General features: G+C 48.7%; 1 protein-coding gene and 2 gene segments (V, D, J or C); all 3 read left to right on the top strand.

Annotated features, from left to right (window-relative positions):
* Nucleotides 1-2,884: 2,884 nt before the first annotated feature.
* LOC121028202 (T cell receptor beta variable 4-1-like) lies at nucleotides 2,885-5,303 on the top strand. The segment is given in 2 exon segments: nucleotides 2,885-3,298; nucleotides 3,401-5,303. Coding segments are annotated over 2 exon segments (618 nt in total).
* Nucleotides 5,304-10,979: 5,676 nt separating this feature from the next.
* The window catches only part of LOC121028976 (M1-specific T cell receptor beta chain-like), a 194,908-nt gene continuing 183,206 nt past the window's right edge, over nucleotides 10,980-22,681 (top strand). Inside the window, exons 1-2 of the mRNA XM_040473063.1 lie at nucleotides 10,980-11,066; nucleotides 11,186-11,443. Coding sequence (XP_040328997.1) covers nucleotides 11,018-11,066; nucleotides 11,186-11,443 — 307 coding nt within the window. The 5' untranslated portion in view covers nucleotides 10,980-11,017. The remainder of the gene's footprint in view (nucleotides 11,067-11,185; nucleotides 11,444-22,681) is intronic.
* On the top strand, nucleotides 13,970-15,565 carry LOC121028197 (T cell receptor beta variable 4-1-like). The segment is given in 2 exon segments: nucleotides 13,970-14,720; nucleotides 14,821-15,565. Coding segments are annotated over 2 exon segments (618 nt in total).

Genomic DNA, 22,681 nt, shown 5'->3' with positions numbered 1-22,681 from the left:
TCAGACTTTTAGAACAAGGAAATTGGCATTGCTTCCTGGAGAACAGGGTGGGGTGGGGGGAGAGAGAAATACAAATGGTTCAGAAAAGTCCAAGCAAGTCAAGTACATGTTCACTAGCTGCAGCCATCACTCTGCATTGATCCTGACCTGTGTCTAGAGCATAAGGGGAGAGACAAGGCCCCAAGGCCTCCCCACACCCACCGCCAACCTGAAATGCATCGAATTATTCCCCAAGCAATCTGTGAAGTGAAATATCTTTGCTGTCAGAGGACTAGTGCTTTGCATTGTATCTGTGCAGGAAGGAGGCCTGGTACAGGTGACAGAGATTCTGCCAAGTGAAGAGGGTGTTCCCAAGAAAGGGGGTGTTGGCACCCAAATGGGGTGAGGAGAGCAGCCTGGTACAGGCCGTTGAAGCCCCAGCAGGTTGAGAAGGGTGTCCATACTGGGCAGGACGTGCGCCATGTCAGGTATCAGACGCTGGACTGAGGTGAGGAGGATTCCAACGTGGAGAGGACTCCTTGGCACAGGCTGTTGGTTCCCAAGCAAGGTGAGGGGGGCGTGTGCCAGGGAGAGACGGTTGGGGTTGCAGTGGACAATTGGGTCCATACAAGGAGACTGATCAAATACGTAAATCTGTTGAGCACAGGAGCCAGTTTTCTCAGTACTGGAAAGGAATTGCGAATACAGAAAGAACACTAGAGTGAACCTTAGAGTACTGAAATTGGAACTGGAATTATTGGTGTAAAACTTGTGGCTTTTCAATACATGTACATAGATAGAGAGTTAAAGATACATGTTAATGTGGGTGCATTCGTGTGTGTTCCCTAGGCTGTGTCCACTGATGATGCAGAAGTACTGTCACCTCAAAAGCCCAGATCTCGTGCCCATCTCTTGTTTTCTGAACACCGTTATCCACTTAAAGGAACCAGGGCTCTTTGGAGAAATAGCTGATTCCAAGATGGGAGCAGGGAAAGCACAGGATGAGCCTAGAATATATTCTTGTGCTATACTATAAGAAAATCCTCAAATTCCCATCGTCCTGGGGGCCCTGACAACAAGGCTAGTTTAAAAAGGGAAACAATACTTTCACTTCCAAATCTTTGGACAATGCTCGACAAACATTGGAAAATTATCATAACTATCCTTTAAAATAAAAATTAGTACTAATACATAAATAAACTTTAAAAGGGAGGGCATGCTCGAGTGGCTCAGTTGATTAAGCATCCGACTCTTGGTTTCGGCTGAGGTCGTGATCTCACGGTACATGGCTTCGAGCCCCACATGGGGTTCTGTGCTGACAGTACAGAGCCCACTTGGGACTTTCTCTCTCTCTCCCCCTCTCTCTGCCTCTCCCTGGCTTGCATGCTCTTTCTCTCTCTCAAAAGAAATAAACTTAAAAAAATTAGTACTGAAGCTCACCTCATGCCAGCCAAATTCATTTTTTTATCATTCCCATTTCAGCCTTGTATTGTATCCTGATGCCCTGCCCTCAATTGCTATAAGCCGCAAGTACAAATATACCAGTGCCAACCATACCACACTGGGAAACAATTTTTTAATGGTTAGACTCACATGTGGTCTCTTACCATTTTTCCATTGCATCCATGTATTCATTCATTCATTCAAGTACGTGTTAATTACCTGCAAAATGTTCAGTATTGTGATAAGGGGGCGGCGGGGGTGGGGGTGGGGGTGGGGGGAGACTCTGGAAGGTCCTAGCGGGGCAAACATCTGGGTGGAAGCTTATCCTGAACGGCTCATACTGTTTTAGAGTTAAACAGAGGGTAGGAGGTCAGTATTTGAGACTCTCCCTTTATCCAGGTTTCGGAGATGAGGAAATGAGAAGGTGAGTAGATGAAATGATTTAGCCATATAAAAACCAATTATATTTTAACCTTCTGAAAAGCATACACTAAACCTCTCTAAACTCAATGTTGTCTAAAAGCATATCCTGGGGCACCTGGGTAGCTCTGTCAGTTAAGTGGCCGACTTCAGCTCAGGTCATGATCTCGCAATTCAGGAGTTTAAGCCCCGCGTGGGGCTCTGTGTGGACCACTCAGAGCCTGGAGCCTGCTTTGGATTCTGTGTCTCCCTCTCTCTGCTCATCCCCTGCTTACACACACACTCTCTCTCTCTCAAAAATAAATAAACATTAATAAATAAATTAAAAAAATAATAATAAAGCATGTCATATTGCTCCTATGAGTCTAGAAACATTTTGAGGATGAGAATATTGCCTTTCTCGCCAATGCTTGTTGGACAAACTGAAATTCTGTGTGCTCTGTGCTCCCCTGGGCCCAGGAGTAAGGACTGGAGGCAGCAGGTGGAGAGGAGGTTAATGTGCCCCTGTGACCTCTAGGAGGAGCTGTGACTTCACCAAAATTCCCGAGGCTGGTCTGGAAGAAGGAAGGGGAATGGGAAGGAGGCTTAAGAAGAAAGCAAATGCTCTGGCAGCAGGGTTTGCTCCTGGTTCTGCTTGGGACATGGTACCTGAACAGCCTAGATGCGAAAATCTAGTCCAGGTTGCACTTCTCCAACCTCAATAGCATCGTGTCTGCGGTCCCCGTGGCCCCTGTCCCTCAGGACCTTTTGTTACTCTCCAGTGCTTCCCCTGTATGTGTGGGTGCCATGTTCAGGCTCAGCACCCCAAGTAGGCGAGATGCTTTCCGGGGGCACGGCTTGCAGCATATTTCTCTCATAACCTCGTCAGCACCCACTGACGGTGCTTCCTACCCAGTTAGCATTAAATTCCTGTGTCTTAAAATGAGTGCAGCTGGTTCCAAGGAAAGTTTCTGGAAGCCAAGCAAGGTGGCCTCTGAGTTAAGCCAGGATGGGGCTTGCGTGGGTTTCTCCTGGCTCCCTGAGAGGTGGTGGGGGCGGCGGGGGGAGGGGGACACCTGCCCAAGGGGAAGGGATGTGTGTTTGAGTGGAGGAGGTGCTGTTAAGCAGAAAGAGGAAGGAAAGACTCAGTTATTCATTGGGGAGGGGAGGAAGCTACTGACAATAACAAAAAAAAAGCAACTGTGAGAAACCTCCTCAAGGCAGAGGGGGGATGGGCCTTTCCTCCACCTAGGGACCTGCATCCAAACCCACGGGGGGGGGGGGCGCGGGGGGGAGAGGAAATGTGAGCTGTAGAACCAACAGGGGCAGTGACCTCCCGAGCAAACACTCTGTCGGGGCCACAGACACACATGCAGAAGACAGGAACCTGAGCAGAGAGTCACTGTGTCCCTTCCATCAGACACTGCGATGAGCTGCCAGCCCCTCTGCTGTGTGGTCATTTGTGTCCTCGGGGCAAGTGAGTCTGGGAACAGGTGGGACATCTCTGTCCTCGGGTTTCTAGCTTCTCTCATGGAGCTGCTTCCCAAGAGGCTCTAAATTTGTTTTCTTGCTCCCACAGTCCCCGTGGACGCTGCAGTTACCCAGACACCAAAACACCTGGTCGCAGCGACAGGGAGTAAGGGGACCCTGAAGTGCGAACAACATCTGGGACATAACGCTATGTACTGGTACAAACAGAGTGCTCAGAGGCCACCGAAGCTCATGTTTGCCTACAGCTATAAGGAACTCGCTGAAAATGACAGTGTCCCCAGTCGCTTCACACCCAAGTGCTCAGACAGCTCCCACCTGCACCTTCACGTGGCCGCCCTACAGCCAGAGGACTCCGCCCTGTATCTCTGTGCGAGCAGCGAGGACACAGCCCCGCACAGCCAACTGCTCCCCGTGCACAAACCTCCTGGGTGCAGCGGGGGAGCCGTGGGGGCAACCAGGGCTCAGCTCGACATCTCCGGTGGGACCCCAGACAGACAGAAACCCCAGGCCACGACGTGCCGGTCGGTTCGCTGGATGCAGCAAGGCCCAGTTCCCTGCACAGACGCCCACAGCCTGTGGCCTGGCTCTGCCCGGGGCCAGACTGTGCCCGCGGCTGAGTGCGGGACGGAAAGGGTCCACCTCAAGTTCCTCCGGTAGCGTCCGATCGGCACGTGGCCCCGGGGACTCTTTCAGGAGACGCGCTGCACTCTGGTCGCAGCGGCCCTGCCAAGCCTCCCGCCAACGCGTACCTTTCTCTGCCTGTTCCTTCCACCCAGGTGAGACCCTGGATCTCAGCCCTGCTCCCAGCTCCAGACGCGCTCCGAGCCCCTTTGCAGAACACCTGCTTGCCTCACCACAGGGCCCTGTCAGTCCCTGCCACTGAGGATAGTGGCTCCCTCGTGAGGTTCGGATCGCTGTCCTCGAGGCCACTCTCTGCTGCACACCCGGGGACTCAGCTCTGCGCAGGCTCCTCTTCCTCTCGGGCTTTGACACTTTGAGGCTGGATTCTTTTTCCTCCTGTCCCTTTAATCCTAATTCTTCAGGTCTCCACATCCTGCGTTATCAGCCAGAGAGCCTGATGGCCCTGGATCGTTGCCCGCAACAGGCAGGAAGGGGAGAAGGCCCCCAGCGTTTCAGAGCAGGACCGTATACTCGGGGTTGTCTGTGCTGAACCCCATATTTTCTGACATCGCCCCTTGCAATGGCCCCAGTGCTGCACACGCCTTGGGACCCCAAGGGCTGAGCGGAGCCCTGTGTCCTGGGGAGTCCGATGCCGCACTGACACAAAGGCTCCCTCCTCTCTCCTGTAGGGGGCGCTGCAGGGGGAAGTGGGCCTTGCAGGAAATGTAATGCCTCAGTCAGACTGACTAGGAACCATGGGAGCTCAGAATTCTCCTCCTGTTTCTGATGCCCAGAAGCCTGTTCTAGGAGAGAACTCATTCCTTCCCAATCCCGTCATGGATTCCTGGCTCCTATGTTGGGTGAGTTTTAGTCTCTTGGAAGCAGGTGAATCTTTGGGAATTTCTCATCTTGGATTTACCTGAGGCTCTTTCAAACCATTTCCTTATTCAATCTCTGGCTTCTTTCTCCTCCCTCAGGACACACAGAACCTGAAGTCAGGCAGACCCCCAGCCACCAGGTCACAGAGATGGGGACAAGAGTAATCCTTAGATGTGACCCAATTTATGGGTTCTGTACATTGGTACAGACAGATCCTGGGACAGAAAGTGGAGTTTCTAGTTTTATTCTACAAGGATAATCTCTTGGAGAAGTCTGAAACCATCAAGGACTGATCCTCAGGTCAAAGGCCTGATGGATCCTTCTCCACTCTGCAGATCCAGCCCACAGAGCTGGGAGATTCAGCCACGTACCTCTGTGCCAGCAGCTCAGCCACAGCCTTGCACAGACGCCTCCAGCCTGCACACAAACCCTCATGTATCTGCCTCTTTTCCAGCTATCAGAATGCTTTTGCTGCCCAAGAAAGTCTGATTTGACTTGTTTTTTCAGCTGTTTCCAAATAGATATCTGAAATTTAATCACCAAAGTAGTTTATCTTTGGCAGGAATGGCCAGGGAGCATTTTTTGCCAAATTTTTATAGGCACTACAGGGCTTGACTGTGGCCTCCAAAGATGGGAGCATTGTTGCCCAGGAAAAGACCATCACATGGCCTATGTCTTCTCTTTACTTCCTTTTGCATCTTGGATTTTGTTTCATTTTAGTAGCTTAGAAAAAACCATTTTAACTCATAGAATCAGAAATGGTTATCGAGGAAGGGCTTTAGTATTTCCATAAGAGTATAGAGGATTTCCAACGGTAAATCTTCAGAAGGACGTGCAGTTCAGCATAAGGGCCTGGACTGTCGATGAGTTTTTCCCAGTTAAGTACTTGATGCGTTTGGGGAAATCATGTTAACTCACATGAAAATGAGTTAAGAGAACAGTAACAATGGAGTCTGCTATTGGGACAAGGCCAACAGAGGTCTAAACCAGTGAGAGAAACACCAGAATATAGCAGGACAGGGCAGGATCGAATTCAGCAGCAAAAATCAAGTAGCATCTAGAAGCAGAGCATGAATGAACTTGTCACCCTGAACTTGACATGGGGCATCCAGATTAACTTCCTGGGTTTTGAGTAAGATCTCAGTGTTCTTGAAGGCCTGCAGCAGGAAAGGCAGAGTGAAGACTTCAATAGAAAAGAATGAATTTCCTCATAATAAGTCAGGATGAGCTCAAGCAATGAATAGAGGTGAAAAAAGTGTGAGCATATCATATCAGTTATAAACACATGAAATATTCATTTACTCAAGTTATATCCATGCCAGCACCACCATCTACAGGGTCTTTGACAGGGTCATCTATAGCACCACCATCTACAGAATGACTTTCCTCCTGACATGAATCCCGCCAACTTTGCAGACCAAAGGATCCTATTTTACAGCTAAGGAAATGAAATCATGGACCTGTAGTGGTGGGATCCATTCTTGTTTTCATGTACTACATCCTTCAGAAGCATCTTGCCTTGTAGAAATGAAGAAAGGACCTAGTAAAGGTTTGGCTAAGGGGCTAGCTCAGATATAATACCCTCAAGCTGGGGAGATACTTTCTAGGATGTGGTATGACTTGTACAGAGGGCTGAGATATGGAACTATGTACTCAATGAATCCAGAAGCCAAAGGGTGGGGGGAGGATGGTATCCCTCTCATTACCACCCCCAGTGATCCAGCTGCAAATCCAGGCTTCTTTTCCCTGTATTTTTAGGGTCTTCTAGATAAAAAGTTCTGATTCTTTAAGACAGGGGTGCTTCCACCACAGGACATATGAACATAAACTATGACGGTACCTGGTCATTTGGGGCTCCTTTTGATGGAAGCCCAATAGGTAAGGATGGAGGTATTGATCTTGACTATCATGAGGTGATAGAGTTGCTCCTACATAATGGAAACGGAAAGGTTTACCTGGAATTCAGAGAACTAGTTCAAACATCTCTTGGTGCCTAAATTCCTGGTGATAATGACAGTTCTGCAATTGCAACCATTTTGGCTTGACAAAGTAAATGTACCTAAGGGACTCAAAACCCTCAGAGACAAATGTCTGGGTCACCCCACAAAACAAACATCTTAGACCACAGAAGGGCTAAGCAAAGTTGGAGAAAATCTAGAATTGGTGATAAGGGAGATAATAAATCTCAGTAATGGCTTTGTGTACAGTAAGAGCAGCAGTCCTATAGCCCTAACCCTGTATTTGTACAGATTGAAGCTGAACCCCACCTTGTAGACCTTATTATTTGGACTTGAAACAATGCAGGGTGTAGACTATTTGAAATGCCTTGATTGTATCACCACCTATCTTCCTGGCTTCCCCGCTGATTCCAGCCACAACTATTTCATGCAGCTATTCCAAGCAGACATTGACCCCTTCATATGGATTGAACCTCCTCTTAAATATGGGCAGTGTATCTAGCTTTCTTCCTGAAGTGCTCTGTGGCTGTGGTTGAGACACATGAATGGCCTACTAGAAGCTTATACATGCATGACCCAGAAGTGTCAGGGTGTTAATGCTCTATGGGACAATCCTCAACCAATGGGGGGATGAGAACGAATAAATAAAGCTTTGTGTCTGTCTCAGACTCCCTAGAAAGTTCTAGATTGACGAGCAGCCATTTATCTATAATGATGGCCCAATTAATATACATATTTTTCATATTGCCCATCCTTTTTGTTTCTGTGCATGATTTGGCCTTGATATCTCCATCTGACTTATCTTCCACTTTTCCTATTCTTTCCAGCTGTATCTGTTCTGCTTTTAACCTCATATATTGAATTGTTAATCATAGGTATTTTGTGTATTTTGTTTCTACTGTCTCCATTTAAATGTTTACTATAGTTTCCAGTTGTCCCCTAAAATTCTCCATTTCGTCATTCACTTTGTTGAATATATTATCGACAGTTATTTTAATATCAGTGTCTGACAACTCCATCTGAATCATTTTGGCTCTGTTTCTTTTTTTTTTTTTTTTGTAATTTTTTTAGATGTTTATGTAGTTTTGAGAGACAGAGAGAAACAGAGCACGAGTGGGGAAGGAGGAGAGAGAGAGGGAGACACAGGATCCGAAGCAGGCTCCAGGCTCGGAGCTGTCAGCACAGAGCCCGATGTGGGGCTCCAACCTACGAACCATGAGATCATGACCAGAGCCCACAGCGGCGCTTAACTGACTGAGCCACCCAGCTGCCCCTGTTTCTTTTTTTTTTAAGTTCGTTTTATTTATTTTGAGAGAGAGATAGAGAGCAAGTGGGGGAGGGGCAGAGAGAGAGGGAGACAGAATCCTAAGCAGGCTCCATTCTGTCATCACAAAACCCAATGGGGGTTCAAAATCACAAACCATGAGATCGTGACCTGAGCTGAAGCCAAGAGTCAGATGCTTAACCAACTTAGCCACCCAGGCACCCCTTGGGTCTTTTTCTTTTGTTTGTTTTCTCTTCTTGCTTTTGGCCATGTGATGTTGTTTCCTCACGCAATAGATAATATGTGTTTGAAAGCTAGATATTGTATATGAAAAACTATAGATATAATCTCAAGTACTGGATGGTATATTTTCCTGTAGAGAGGATTCCTTTTTGCTTATGCTAGGACATATTGGAAGAGGCAAATCGTTTTTGTTTTTTTTTTTTAATTTTTAATGTTTATTTATTTTTGAGAGAGAGGGAGACAGACAAAGTGTGAACAAGGGAGGAGCAGAGAGAGGGAGACACAGAATCCAAAACAGGCTCTGAGCTGTCAGCACAGAGCCCGACGCCGGGCCCGAACTCACAAACGGTGAGATCATGACCTGAGCCGAAGTCAGACGCTCAACCGACTGAGCCACCCAGACGCCTCCAGATCTTCTTAATCTGGTTGATAATTGAGCTGGATTGAAGCTAAGCTTTACTTTTTTGATGGCTGTTCACTTTTGCTCCTAGTATGTGATCATTTAGGTTCCAAACTAAATGTCTGGAGTATTTTTACTTTATTAAAGTTTAATTTGCATAACATAATATTTACCTATTTCAAGTGTACAACTCAGTGACTTCAAATAAATTTATGCACGGGGCAACTATCACCATGAATCAGTTCTGAAGCGCTTCCATTGCCCCCAAATTTCCTTTGTCCTCATTTGCAGTCAATCCCCACTCCTACTTGAGGCCCCACGGCCTCAGTCTTCACCAAGACCTTCTCTTAGGCAGTCCCTAAACACAGACATTGCTCCCCAGACCAGTAAGGTCATGTGATTCCTCCAAGCTTCTCCCTTCTCAGACTTCTCTTTCTTCTTAGCTTCTTAGCTGCTGATATTAAATTGGCAGTAACAGTCAGGGAAAAGTGATTTTTCAGATTATCCTTTCTCTCTGGGATGTTGATCTCTTATCCTTCTCCCTTCTTTCCTTTCTTTGCAAAGCTTCACTTGTAAGCTACAAGGTGCGATGAGGTAGGTGCTTGGGAACTGGGTGCATAAGCCTCACTAGCTCAGCAAACATCTAGGGGTGCTCTTGGTTAGTGTCATACAAACTTATTTTATTTTTTAATTAAAGTTTATTTATTTATTTATTTTGAGAGAGACAGAGACAGCACAAGTGGGGAAAGGGGCAGAGAGGCAGAGAGAGAATCCCAAGAAGGCTTCGCCCTGCCAGCACAGAGCCCGATGTGGGGCTCAGACCCATGAAGCCGCGAGATCATGACCTGAGCGGAAACCAAGAGTCAGACGTTTGACCAACTGAGCCACCCAGGTGCCTCAGCATCATACAATTTTAAAACTGGGAAAAGACCTGGAAATTATTTATTTCAGCTCATTGTTTTATAGATAGAGGAGATGGGAAGTCATGTGAAGGATAGTTTTTAACTGTGTTACTGCTGAATAGATTCCTAACTTCCATATGACATAGATTTTTCTATCTCTAGTCTAGAGTAGTCTGTGAATTTCTTTTTGCTCCTATCAGAGTATAAGCATCATGAGAGTGAGCATATTGCCTTCCTCGTGCTTTGCACTAAGTAGCCATTCAATGACTGCAAACAAACAAAACATGCTAAAAGTTACAGGAAGGATGGTAGTTGTTTCTGTTTTGTTCACTACTGTTTCCCTGGTGCTTGCTCTGTGTTCAATGAAAAACAACAACAACAAAGGAACCACTTGTCTTGGAAGAAGTTTCACCACTAGTTGACAGTGTTGCCGGTTTGTGTGCGTGCGTGCGCGCGTGCGCGTGCTGCCTCTGTGGCAGTCGTAGCTCCCTGCTCCAGTGCCTGGCCCTTGCTGATTTCGGTTTCTTAAGGGCTGGCTGGAGCCTGGCCCGGGAGGGCCCTGAGGTCTGAGAAGTGTGCTTTGCTGACCACTAGGAGGCGCTGTGGCTTTTCCAGAACCCTGAAGCGGGGGTGGGGCGGAAGGAGGGAAAGAATCAAGGGGACAGTGGTTCTCACCAGGGCAATTTGGTGACTTTGGAGACATTTTGTTGTCCCAGCTAGGGCTGGGGAGTGCTACTGGCGTGCAGTGGGTAAAGGCCAGTGCACAGGACAGCTCCCACAGCACAGAATTATACGGGGGCTGCTGAGCAAAAATCAGACATTCAAGGGAGCCAAGATTTGAGTGGGATCACCCTGAATTATTGTGAAGAAGAAGATCCAGAGAAGAGAAACTAGCCAGACTCTGAGACCAGATCTGGAGGAGGGAAAAGGCAGGGAGGCAGAGAAACATCCTTTTTTAAAAATTATTTTTATTGTTTTAGAAAGAGAGAGCATGAGCAGAGGGGCAGAGAGAGAGACAGAGAGACAGAGACAGAGAATCTCAAACAGGCTCCATGTTCAGTGTGGAGCCCGACTCAGGGCTCGATCCCACAACCCAGTTGGTCGAGTCTGGTGGTCTGATCCCAGACTCTGTTGCTTGAGTCTGATGCTCAACCAGTTGAGCCACCCAGGTGCTCCGGCAGAGAAAGATCCTTAAGGCAACATACCCGCCCCATTCAAACTACCCCCAGAAATTCCAAACTCCTTTGAAAGGAGTAGGAATGAAAATGTCTTTGAAAGGAGTAGTGCAAGAAATGAAAAACGAAGAGAGCCCAAGAATGGGGAAGTCATTCTAGGCTGTGACATCACAGGGAGGGCACCAGGAAGGGTGTGAACAACTCCAGCCCGGCTCTTACCTCTGAGGACTGGAACCCCTGGTGGGTCTCTGCCTGTCTCCACCATGGGCTCCAGCCTCCTCTGCTGTGTGGTCCTCTGCCTCCTGGGAGCAGGTGAGTCCTCAGTCCAGGTGCTGTGATGCAGCTTTGAGTCTCTAAGCCTGTGTTTACCAGGTGTCCAGCAACAGGCTACCTCCTGGGACTTGTCTGAATTCTGCTTCTTTCCTTCTCAGCCCCCCTGGACACAGCAGTTTCCCAGACTCCCAAATACCTCATCGCACAGATGGGAACTGAGAAGTTCCTACAATGTGAACAAAAGCTGAGCCATGATACTATGTACTGGTATAAGCAGGATTCCAAGAAATTGCTGAAGATCATGTTTGCCTACAATAATAAGGAACTCATTCACAATGAAACAGTTCCAAGTCGTTTCTCACCTAAATCTCCTGACAAAGCTCGTTTAAACCTTCGTGTCAGCGCCCTGGAGACAGGTGACTCTGCCGTGTATCTCTGTGCCAGCAGCCAACACAGCGTTGCAGAGTCACTGCCTCCCTGTGCACAAACCCCCTGGCCCAGCCAGGAAGCTGCGGAAGGGGCTATGTCTTGACCCTGAGGCTCCATTCACCCCCGTCAGACCCCTAGACGGGAGTTTCCAGTCTGTAGTACAGGCTGCCCATACACCCGGTGAGGTTCTTCTTTATTTATGCCCACAGAAGTCTCCCAGAATTCTACTTATCAGCTAGAGCAGGGATTTCCAGTAAATTCACGGAAGTACTTGGGATTTCACAAACAAGAAGATCTTAACTGGTGGAAGAAGCCCTTCCTTGAATTTCTTTGCTGGTACTTACTGTACAAACCTTGTGACTGAAAACACGCTATTCACTAAAAATGTTCCCTGAGCAAAAGCCTAGAGGAAAGTGGGGCGAAGACAAAAGTTTCTAAGACCACAGGGAACTTCAGATTATTAATGAGTGCACTGGTGAATAGAAAAATATTTGGAGAAGCATGAAAGTTCATGGCAATAGGTAAACTAGAGAGAAAGAAAGACAATATAGAATAGAAGCTCTGGATTGCTTATGTTCTCCTAAACACCCACAGGGGTAGGTTTGTGCACTACAGACTCCTCCTCCAGGAGGGCTGACCGGGGCGATTCTTCCCAAATCTGATCAAGTAGCATCTTGAAGATTCCTCCAGAGCAGGCAGTACCCAGGTGGCAGAGGACATTGAACATTGAAAGGACTTTCTACACAAATCTCTATGCGGTAGCTAGTTGTTGGCCCTACCTTAAGCGAGATAACATGAGCAAATTTGTATTTGGTACAGCACTGGTACCAGTATGGATCAGAAGAGAGATGTTTCGGGGAGGAAATAAACAACTCGGAGACTTTGAAAATATTCTACATGATGCGGCACCTGTGTGGCCCAGTCGGTTAAGTGTCCCACTTTGGCTCAGGTCATGATCTCATGGCTGGTGAGTTTGAGCCCCACGTCGGGCTCTGTGCTGACAGCTCAGAGCCTGGAGCCTGCTTCACATTCTGTGTCTCCCTCTCTCTCTGCCCCTCCTCCACTCACACTCTGTGTCTCTCTCTTTCTCTTAAAAATAAATAAACATTAAAAAAATAAAATATTCTACCTGAAAGATTATAGACAATATAGAAGAGAAGCTCTGGCTTATTTATGTTATGATCTCCTGAAGAACGTTAGGTTTCAATCTTGCAGTTTCTAATGTAGGATTTGCTAGGATCTATTTCAGTTTTGCCCTCCCCGGTAGGGAGCCCTAGCATGCGGTCATTATTACTAGTGCCTGGCCTTTCAGCGGACTCCGTGGGCATCACAGAACATCCACCAGTGTCTCTTATCCTACCGGGGTCTGAATGCCAATGTCATCCAGCTGAGTGCCTTCTGAAATCTCTGCTCAGCTCTCCAGCCTACTGCGTGTCCTCTGCTCAGCCTTCTGGAGTCCCACCCTGAGCATACACATAAGGAAGTAGACAAGAAAAAAAAAGGATTTCCTTACACTCAGCCTTGGGGTTCCTTTTCAGTACTCTGTGCCCCGATCCAAGCTGTCTTGGGATCAGTTATGTCTTTTCTCTAGATCTTCAAGCAACATACACTATTCTATGTTATACAGATAACGTTTATTTGAATTTCCTTACATGTTTACCATTCTACTTCTTCACTGCAACTCAGATTTTCTTTACATCATTTTCCTCCTTCAGGCACATCCCTAATTCAGGTACCCGAAACTCCCCTTTCACCCACCCCTTGCTTTGGGAAATGCTTATGTTCGCTTTTGTTCTCAGGGCAACCCCGCCTTTCTCTTCCACTTATTGCTCCAGGTTTCAGTTTAAATTCTACTGTCTTTTGTAATCCTTGGGAGTTTACTTATTGGGAGCCAAACAATCCCAAGTTTTTGCGGTTTCTTTGTAGAGGAGTGTCTTCTTGCTACAGTGGATGTCCAGCGTAAGAAATACAACAGTAGCAATGCCAGCCTTTGAACTAAGTTTAATTTTAGGTTCTTGCCTAAGAATGGAATATCTCCACCTGTATGAATTAGAGGCCCCTCATATACATAACCTGTTCAGGAGGAGAATATCCAATGCCTTTGCTTAAACTCTCACCCATACTACCCTTACATTTTTTGTTTTATGGGCCACCCGGAAACTCTGATAGACTTTATTCTGTTAGAAAAATGAGTAGGAATTGAATGTCCTTGGGTATGCGGATGAACGGCAACGTTGCCAACCCTTTTTGTTGTTTCAGAGGCTTCTTTCGTCTTCACACTTCCGTGGATCTGGCGTCATCACAGCCCCAACCCCTCCAGCTCCCCATCTGTGGATTGAGGGATAGGGCGCCCTCTGCAGCGCCGCCATGGGCTGGTTCGAAGCCCGCAATCTGGGAAATGTGCTGCCTTGGCCACAAGGAGGCGCTGTGGCGCCATTGAAAACTCTGAGGCTGGGGTGAAGGGAAAGGATGGGATTGAAGGGAGGGAAGGGGTCAGGAGGGAAAGAGTGCATTGGGGCTCCATCCTTGGGTCATTTGGGAGCATCAGTTGAAGGTTCCTCAAAGATACTAAACTAAAATCATTTTCAAATTGATTTCCCTTCGTCCTGCACAGGATGCCTTCTGTTGTTCTTGTTGAGCATCCTGTTTACTCTCAGCCCAGCCAAGCTTTGTACCCTCAGTGCTGGGACAGAGGATGGCTGCTCCCTCGTCCTCCCCCCCCCAGCCAGTGTCTGGCTCCTGGCTGGCATCCAGTCCTGCCTTTTTAGTGGTGGGCACCGGGCCCAAACGGAACCACAGCCCTCCTATTTCCCTCCTCCATGAGGTGGGGCGAAAGGGCTCCATGGGGCTCAGACACTGAAGGAAGCATCTGCATGACTGAGCGGAGAAGGAAGGAGATCTCCTGAAGCGGAAACGGTCTGTTGCCGAGCGGGGTCTTGGAAGGAAGCTGGATAGAGAGAGAGCCTAAGAACGAGGATGGAAGCTAAGAGCAGGGGAGCATCTGTCAGAGGAATAGCTCATCCCAGTCCATTCCAATCCACCTTCTGCCAGAATCTGTACAAGGACAAGGTGTGAAGCCGGAGGAAGAAACACGCCCCTGGGTCTGGGACAGTGACATCACAGGCCAACCACCAACCAAGGCCAAGGAGACCAGAGCCTGGCTCCCTGCCCAGGACACCTAGTTACATGGTGCTCACCTTGGCCCTGACTCCACCATGGGCTGCAGGCTGCTCTGCTGTGTGGCTCTCTGTCTCCTGGAAGCAGGTGGGTCTTGGGTCCCGATGGGCAGCCCCTGTACCCCATGCTAAGCCCCAAGGGCTGCAGCAGTACTCTCTGTGTGAATTCTGCTCCTTTCTTCCAACGGTCCCCGTGGACGCTGCAGTTACCCAGACACCAAAACACCTGGTCGCAGCGACAGGGAGTAAGGGGACCCTGAAGTGCGAACAACATCTGGGACATAACGCTATGTACCGGTACAAACAGAGTGCTCAGAGGCCACCGAAGCTCATGTTTGCCTACAGCTATAAGGAACTCCCCGAAAATGACAGTGTCCCCAGTCGCTTCACACCCAAGCGCTCAGACAGCTCCCACCTGCACCTTCACGTGGCCGCCCTACAGCCAGAGGACTCCGCCCTGTATCTCTGTGCGAGCAGCGAGGACACAGCCCCGCACAGCCAACTGCTCCCCGTGCACAAACCTCCTGGGTGCAGCGGGGGAGCCGTGGGGGCAACCAGGGCTCAGCTCGACATCTCCGGTGGGACCCCAGACAGACAGAAACCCCAGGCCACGACGTGCCGGTCGGTTCGCTGGATGCAGCAAGGCCCAGTTCCCTGCACAGACGCCCACAGCCTGTGGCCTGGCTCTGCCCGGGGCCAGACTGTGCCCGCGGCTGAGTGCGGGACGGAAAGGGTCCACCTCAAGTTCCTCCGGTAGCATCCCATCGGCACGTGGCCCCGGGGACTCTTTCAGGAGACGCGCTGCACTCTGGTCGCGGCGGCCCTGCCAAGCCTCCCGCCAACGCGTACCTTTCTCTGCCTGTTCCTTCCACCCAGGTGAGACCCTGGATCTCAGCCCTGCTCCCAGCTCCAGATGCGCTCCGAGCCCCTTTGCAGAACACCTGCTTGCCTCACCACAGGGCCCTGTCATTCCCTGCCACTGAGGATAGTGGCTCCCTCGTGAGGTTCGGATCGCTGTCCTCGAGGCCACTCTCTGCTGCACACCCGGGGACTCAGCTCTGCGCAGGCTCCTCTTCCTCTCGGGCTTTGACACTTTGAGGCTGGATTCTTTTTCCTCCTGTCCCTTTAATCCTAATTCTTCAGGTCTCCACATCCTGCGTTATCAGCCAGAGAGCCTGATGGCCCTGGATCGTTGCCCGCAACAGGCAGGAAGGGGAGAAGGCCCCCAGCGTTTCAGAGCAGGACCGTATACTCGGGGTTGTCTGTGCTGAACCCCATATTTTCTGACATCGCCCCTTGCAATGGCCCCAGTGCTGTACACACCTTGGGACCCCAAGGGCTGAGCGGAGGGAGCCCTGTGTCCTGGGGAGTCCGATGCAGCACTGACACAAAGGCTCCCTCCTCTCTCCTGTAGGGGGCAGTGAGGACCCCTGAGCAAAGTTTCAGACCGAAAAAACCAGGTGCCGGTTGAACTAATGTGGCAACTCTCCTATCAAGGCACATCCTTAGACTGTGGGGTTTCTTTCACCTGAATGCGACTCTTCCCTGTCAACTGGTTGAAAGAGATAAACACCTCTGGATTCGGTATTTTTTAAGGACTGTTTTATCAGGAAATAAAACTAGTCTGCTGTAAAGCGCATTGTTTGGTTTAAGGTTTGACAGGGATCCTCTAAACAAACACTGTGTCCCCACAAATCATGCCCTACAGAGGACCAGAGGAGAAGAACGGGGTCCTCACGGGCGGTGTCTTGCTCCGGACCCGGCAGGCCCACGGTTTCTGAGCTGTGGTCCTCAGGAACCAAGGGGTCCCTGAGTCATGGCTGTCGACACTCAGGGTCAGCACTGAGCTTTGGGGAATCGGAGAAGGGGCTTCCAGGTGAGGTCCCGGTGCCCAAGCCAGCTGCAAAGGGAAGGAGGAGACCAGCCTTTGGGAAATGGGTTCGAGACATAAGTGTGTGTGTGTCTTTGCCCGTTCTTTTCTTCTGTAACCCAGCTGTCCTTCTCCGATTTCTCTTTTCTTCTCACTCAAGGCTCGACCTGGAGCTTCAGATCTGCAGAGACACCTGCCCTAAACCACACAGGCAGCAAACGGGCCTCCGCTGCCACCAGCTCAGAGCCAGTGGACAATGAATGGGTTGGGCACTTAGTGTCCTCGTGCGTCCTCCTTCCCTTGCGCTGAAATGTCCTGTCAGGCTTCAGGTCTCTCCTCCTCACGTGCGCTCCTCTCCACACTGACGCTCCCAGGTTGTTTCTTTTTTTGGTCCCTTTATTCCCAGCGTTAAGTCGTCAGGCTCCGAAGTGCGAGTCACAGAGTCGACGCGCCACCGGACTGTGGTTGCGATGTGGCCGCGGGGAGGAGAGCGGGTCCTGCCGGACCCTTGGCCTGGTGCCCTGAGGCCCTAACTCTCGGAGGGTCCTTCTGCAGCTGCCATATTCCAGTAGAGCGTGAAGGCCAGGGGCTGAGCCCCGGGGCATCGCGTATGGGCGGCGGGGGGCGGGGGGGGGGGGCACTAGGGCTTCCCACTCCCTCCTGCAGGGGTGCTCCTGAACCTGCGGGTGCCGCCCAACACTGTGACATCACAGGGTCTCCTTCCTGGGCTACTAACGTCCAGATGCCCAACGGGGAGAGGCCTCCCCTCACCCTGCCACGGGCAGCAGGATCTTCTGCTGGGTGACTTTTGATCACCTACTCCTGGGAGCAGGTGCGTCCTGGGAGTGGACGCACCTTTCCCACCCCCTTTATCTAAGACCGGTTCCAAACTTCTGCCTCATTCTCTTTCTGGCCTCTGTCTCCACCCACAGGGCACAGAGAACCCAGAAGTCACCCAAAACCCTAGCTGCTACATCCCAGAGATGAGACAGAGCATGGCTCTGCAGTGTGAGCCCGTCTCTGGTCACTTGTACTGCCTGTCGTACCGACAGAGCCTGGAAAGCGGAGCGGAGTTACTGATTTCCATCTGTAACAAGCTTCCTTCAGAGAAGACAGGCTTTGTGAAGAACTGATTCTCAGCTGAGACTCCTGACAGATCATACTTGCTCCAAAGACCCTGGCCGCGCAGCTGAGAGACCCAGCCATGCACCCCTGCCCCAGCAGCTCAGCCCCGGCTTTGCAGGTGCTTCCTGCCCTTGCCCCGAACTCGAGGCTGCTCTGCCCCCAGGCTTTCCCGCAGCCCTTCCTGCCCACAGGGGCGGGGGGCCGGGCTGCAGCGTCTTCCCAGGAGCAGAGGTCAGAAGCTAACTTTAATTTGCAGAATGGGAAATTTGCACGGGGATATCCGGGGCTGTGGTATTAAGGAAATATTGTCAGGTGCCACGGAATGTGGCTGTAGACCCCAAAGGTGGGACAAGTATGGCCAAGTGAGCGACCAGATGAGGCTACAGAGGAACCTGTAAAGGACTGACTTTTCAGAAGCTAAGACCTGAGGGTTCTTGAACAAGCAGCAGGAGGGATGATGTAGGGGACACTTTATGAGGGAGATACTATATTTCTTAGGAATAAGGCAGATAGACTTAAGTTTTCGATTAGATAAATCAACATCAGTGTTCAAGGCTAGTTGCATTTATCATATTGGTTATACACCTATTTATTTATTCATTTACTAATTCATTCATTTATTCTGTTTTAAAGTTTTTTATTTATTTGGAGAGAGAGAGTGTGTGAGATCAGGGAGGGGCAGAGAGAGAGAGAGAGAGAGAGAGAGAATCCCAAGCAGGTCCCGCACTGTCAGTGCTGAGCTGGATGCAGGGCTCGAACCCACGAATTGTGAGATCATGACCTGAGCAGAAATCAAGAGCCAGACATTTAACTGAGCCACCCAGGTGCCCCCATTCATTTATTCTTTAAACAGACAATATCCTACCCCAAGATACGGAAAGTATAGTTAGTGCGCTGCAGGGACCCCATGGGCATTAGAGGAAGAATGAGTCACAGGGCCGTATGTGAATCAGGGCTCAGCCTTCCCTAGGCAGCGAACTCTCCTTCACACCATGAAGCAGCCAAGTCCTCTAGAAAGGGTGCTGGGGCTGCGAAGACAGAAACGCCATGGAGAGAACATGCAAAATGAAGAGGAGAACTGTAGGAGGGGAGCCAGAGAAATGGTCCTGGGAACAGTGGCCATGGTCCCCCAGGGAATTTTGCTGGGGGATTTCCCTGGCAGGATGGCCCTGAGGACGCTGTCCCTTATTCTCTGAGGAACCACTAAGGGCTGAGCACAAGGGCACCAGGGAGGACACCCTGCACCAGTGGTTACAAAAGCAGAGCACAGGGCAGCGGATGGTATCTTGTGGCAAACACCCCATCTCCCCCAGTCCTGACCCCCGGAAGCAGCAGACAAGGCCAGTTTTCCTGGTATCTGGGAAGAAATGCAAGTCCCTGATGCAACTCCGCAGATGGAAATCTTTAGGAGTCAACCCTGGTTGGGTTCAGCCTCAGATGGAAGGTGATTCAGGAACAATAAACAGTAAATCTTGGGGCTCCCTAGGGACTTGTAGGCAATCGAGCCAGGCACACATCTGTACTTCAACGTTGGTAGGTTAATGCCCAGAAGTGGTGCCTTTTGGATATGCACGAATATGTGTTCTTCCTTTGTAAGGACAGTTTAGGGAGTTCTGTGAACATCTGATAACATGTAGATTTCACAAGTAATTTTAGAAAGAATTCTGTTTGGAAGAATGATACCAAAATATATTAACGGTTGTTGACACTGGATCGCGGGATACATCTTTTATTACATGAAGTGAAATGCATAATATAAATGTTAGTTATATACATTTTGTCAAATGGAAAAACTAGCAACACCACCCAAGATACAGACTCGTCATCACCTCTTGGTCTCAGTCCTCTTGCCGTCGATACCCATCCGACAGGTAATCAATCACTGCTCCATGCCTATCATCATAGATCAGATGTGCTTGTTCTTGAACTCATATAAATGGAATCATACGTTCTTTTGCGACCAGCATCTTTCACCTAACACGTGCTTTTGTTATTCATCTTTATCGTTATGTGTGTTAGTAATTCATTCTTTTTTTATTCTATGTATTTTTTTATTGTGTGACCCTGCCGCAATCTGTATATCTACTTACATGTTAATGGACCCATGGGTTGTTTCTAGATTTGGGTTATTGCTTTCTGGTACGAGACTTTGGTGTGGACATATACTTTTATTTTCTGTTGGCTAAATACCCAGGAGTGAGATTGCTGGATTATATGGTAAGTACGCATTTCACTTTATAAAAAGGGGCCACGCCTTTTTCCCACATGGCGATACCATTTAGCCTTCTCGTCGGAAATGTGAGTTCCATTTGCTTCCCTTGTTCGCACTGGGGAAAAAAGTAGAATGTGGGGAAGAAGCCAATACAGTCGTTCAAAGGAGTTGGAGTCAGTACTACATTCTGCTGGGAAATACCACACAGGAAACAGGGAGGGCTCCGGGGACAATGAGGATGTGGGACCCAGGGAATTTACTGGAAACCTTCCTGGCACAGCTGACAATATAAACACTTTCAGTTCATTGAAAGAAGGCACTGTGGTTCCAATGGGACACAGAAGATGCAGGGAGGCAGAAAGAGTGGGGGATGGCTGGGAAAGGGGGTTAGAAAGGCTTTGTAATTTGTCAGGCGGATTAATTACTTAAGCCGCTACAAGAATACGGGTGCTAAAAAATAAAATTCAACCCAAGTGAATTTGAAGGTCTAACTGGCTTTATTAAGCAGTTAATGCATGGGGCAGCATCCCATTGAGCAAGTACAGCGATGCTCCGAGGAGTTGTACAAAATCTAAGGTTGTTCTAGAAGGAAGGGTGGGGAAAGGAAGTTATTAGCAAAAGAAAGGAGAGTGGCGTGAGTTCAGGGTACTTTCTTTTTTCTTTCTTCTTCTTTTTTTTTTTTTTTTTTTTTTTTTAAGTGGTTTTTTTTTTTGGGAAAGGGGGTGACAGGGAAAGAAGGCAGAAAGAGAAGGAAACACAGAATCGGAAACAGGCTCCAGGCTCCTAGCCATCAGCCCAGAGCCTGACGCGGGGCTCGAACTCACGGAGCGCGAGATCTTGACCTGGCTGAAGTCGGACGCTTAACCGACTGCGCCACCCAGGCGCCCCTCTTCTTCTTTTTTTAATTTTAATTCCAGTGTAGTGAACATACAGTGTTATATTTCTTTCAGGTATACAGTATAGTGATTCAACAGTTCTATCCACTTCTCAGTGCTCATCAAAATAAATGGACTCTTCCTCCGAGATTCACCTGTTTCACCCATCCCCCACCCACCTCCCCTCCGGCAACCATCAGTTTGTTCTCTATAGTTAACAGTCTGTTTCTTGCTTTGTCTTCTCTCTCTTTTTTTCCCTATGCTCATTTGTTTTGTTTCTTAAATTCCACGTATGAGTGAGATCATATGGTATTTGTCTTTCTCTGACTGGCTTATCTTGCTTAGCATTATACTCTCTAGATTCATCCATGTTGTTGCAAATGGCAAGATTTCATTCTGTTTTATGGCTCATATTCCAGTGTGTGTGCGTGTGTGTGTGTGTGTGTGTGTGTGTGTGTACGCACGCACCACTTCTTCTTTATCCATTCATCTATCAATGGACACTCGGGCTGCTTCCATAATTTTGCTATTATAAATAATGCTGCGATAAACATAGAGATGCATGTATTCCTTCGAGTTAGTGTTCTGCAAAGTGAAGGAAACAACCAACAAAACTAAAAGACAAACTACTAAAGGCAAGAAGATATTTGCAAATGACCTCCCCGGTAAAGGGTCGGCATCACAAATAAATAAAGACCTTCTACAACTCAACACCAAAAAAATCAAATAATCCAATTAAAAATGGGCAAAAGAGGGGCGCCTGGGTGGCTCAGTCGGTTGAGCAGCCGACTTCGGCTCAGGGGATGATCTCGCGGTCCGTGAGGGCTGTGAGTTCTAGCCCCGCATCGGGCTCTGTTCTGACAGCTCAGAGCCTGGAGCCTGTTTTGGATTCTGTGTCTCCCTCTCTCTGACCCTCTCCTGTTCATGCTCTGTCCCTCTCTGTCTCAAAAGTAAATAAATGTTAAAAAAAAATTTTTTTTTAAATGGGCAAAAGACAGGACACCTTTGGGCAGCAAGGGAAGACAGAGTTTTTATCATGCAGATGACCTCCTTCTCAGGGATCAGGACGTTTCAGAGACTGTTAAAGATCACATTCCTGGGACAGGTTGAAACTGTAGTTAAGTCTTCGTTTGCTGTCCAGGGACAAATGGCTCCATCTGGGGCTTGTTTCCCTTTTTAACACGAATATAGCTTTCTGTAGGAGGTGGGGAGTCTCTCAAAACTGGAGGACAGTGAGGGAGTTCGAAGGAGCCTACTGGATCCCCAGGGACGTGTACACAGAGGAGTAATAACCTCAAAGAAAAATCAGAGAAACTAGGGTGTGAACCTGTCCCCTGAACCCAGTTCCACTGGGCAATGCCCTATTGTGGAAATAAGAAAGAAATGAAGAATGAGCCAAATAAGGAGATTCTGGACCTAAAAAGCCTGTAGGAAGATTGGCATCCCAGGAAGACCTGGCTATCGGCTGGTGAAGAGGCTCAGAGTGCTAGCTTTTCCCTGAGAACACCAGAGCATTGAGCTGGAGAATAGTCCCTCACTCCCTGACCTGCCATGGCTACCAGGTTTCTCAGTTTTGTGGACTTTTATCTCTTGGGAGCGGATGAGTCCAGGAAATAGAAGCACACTCCTGATGTGGGCTTTTCAATTCCAGATCCTGGGCATTTCCTTCATTTGGACAATTGTCGCTTCCCTGTCTCTATCTTAGTTTATTTATCCTTCTCTGATGGAACCCGCGGATGCTCACATACCAAGATCCTTATCATAGAGATGGAAGAGAAGCTGACCTTTGAATATTCTTAACAAATGAAACAGTTTTCAAAGTACTGATATCAACAAGACTGTGGACTGAACTCCAAGTCTGATTCATTAGTCAGATAGGCCTGAGCTTATGGTCAAAACAGATGTGCAGGAAGGGGTACATGTCTCAAAAAGATACGGAGAATTTCCCCTTGACTCTCGAGTCGACC

This window comes from Herpailurus yagouaroundi, unplaced genomic scaffold, assembly GCF_014898765.1.
Source record: "Herpailurus yagouaroundi ecotype Mexico unplaced genomic scaffold, PumYag 100, whole genome shotgun sequence".
Lineage (NCBI taxonomy): Eukaryota > Metazoa > Chordata > Mammalia > Carnivora > Felidae > Herpailurus > Herpailurus yagouaroundi.
The sequence above is the reverse complement of the archived record's forward strand: the minus strand, read 5'-3'. Positions and strand labels throughout refer to the sequence as shown.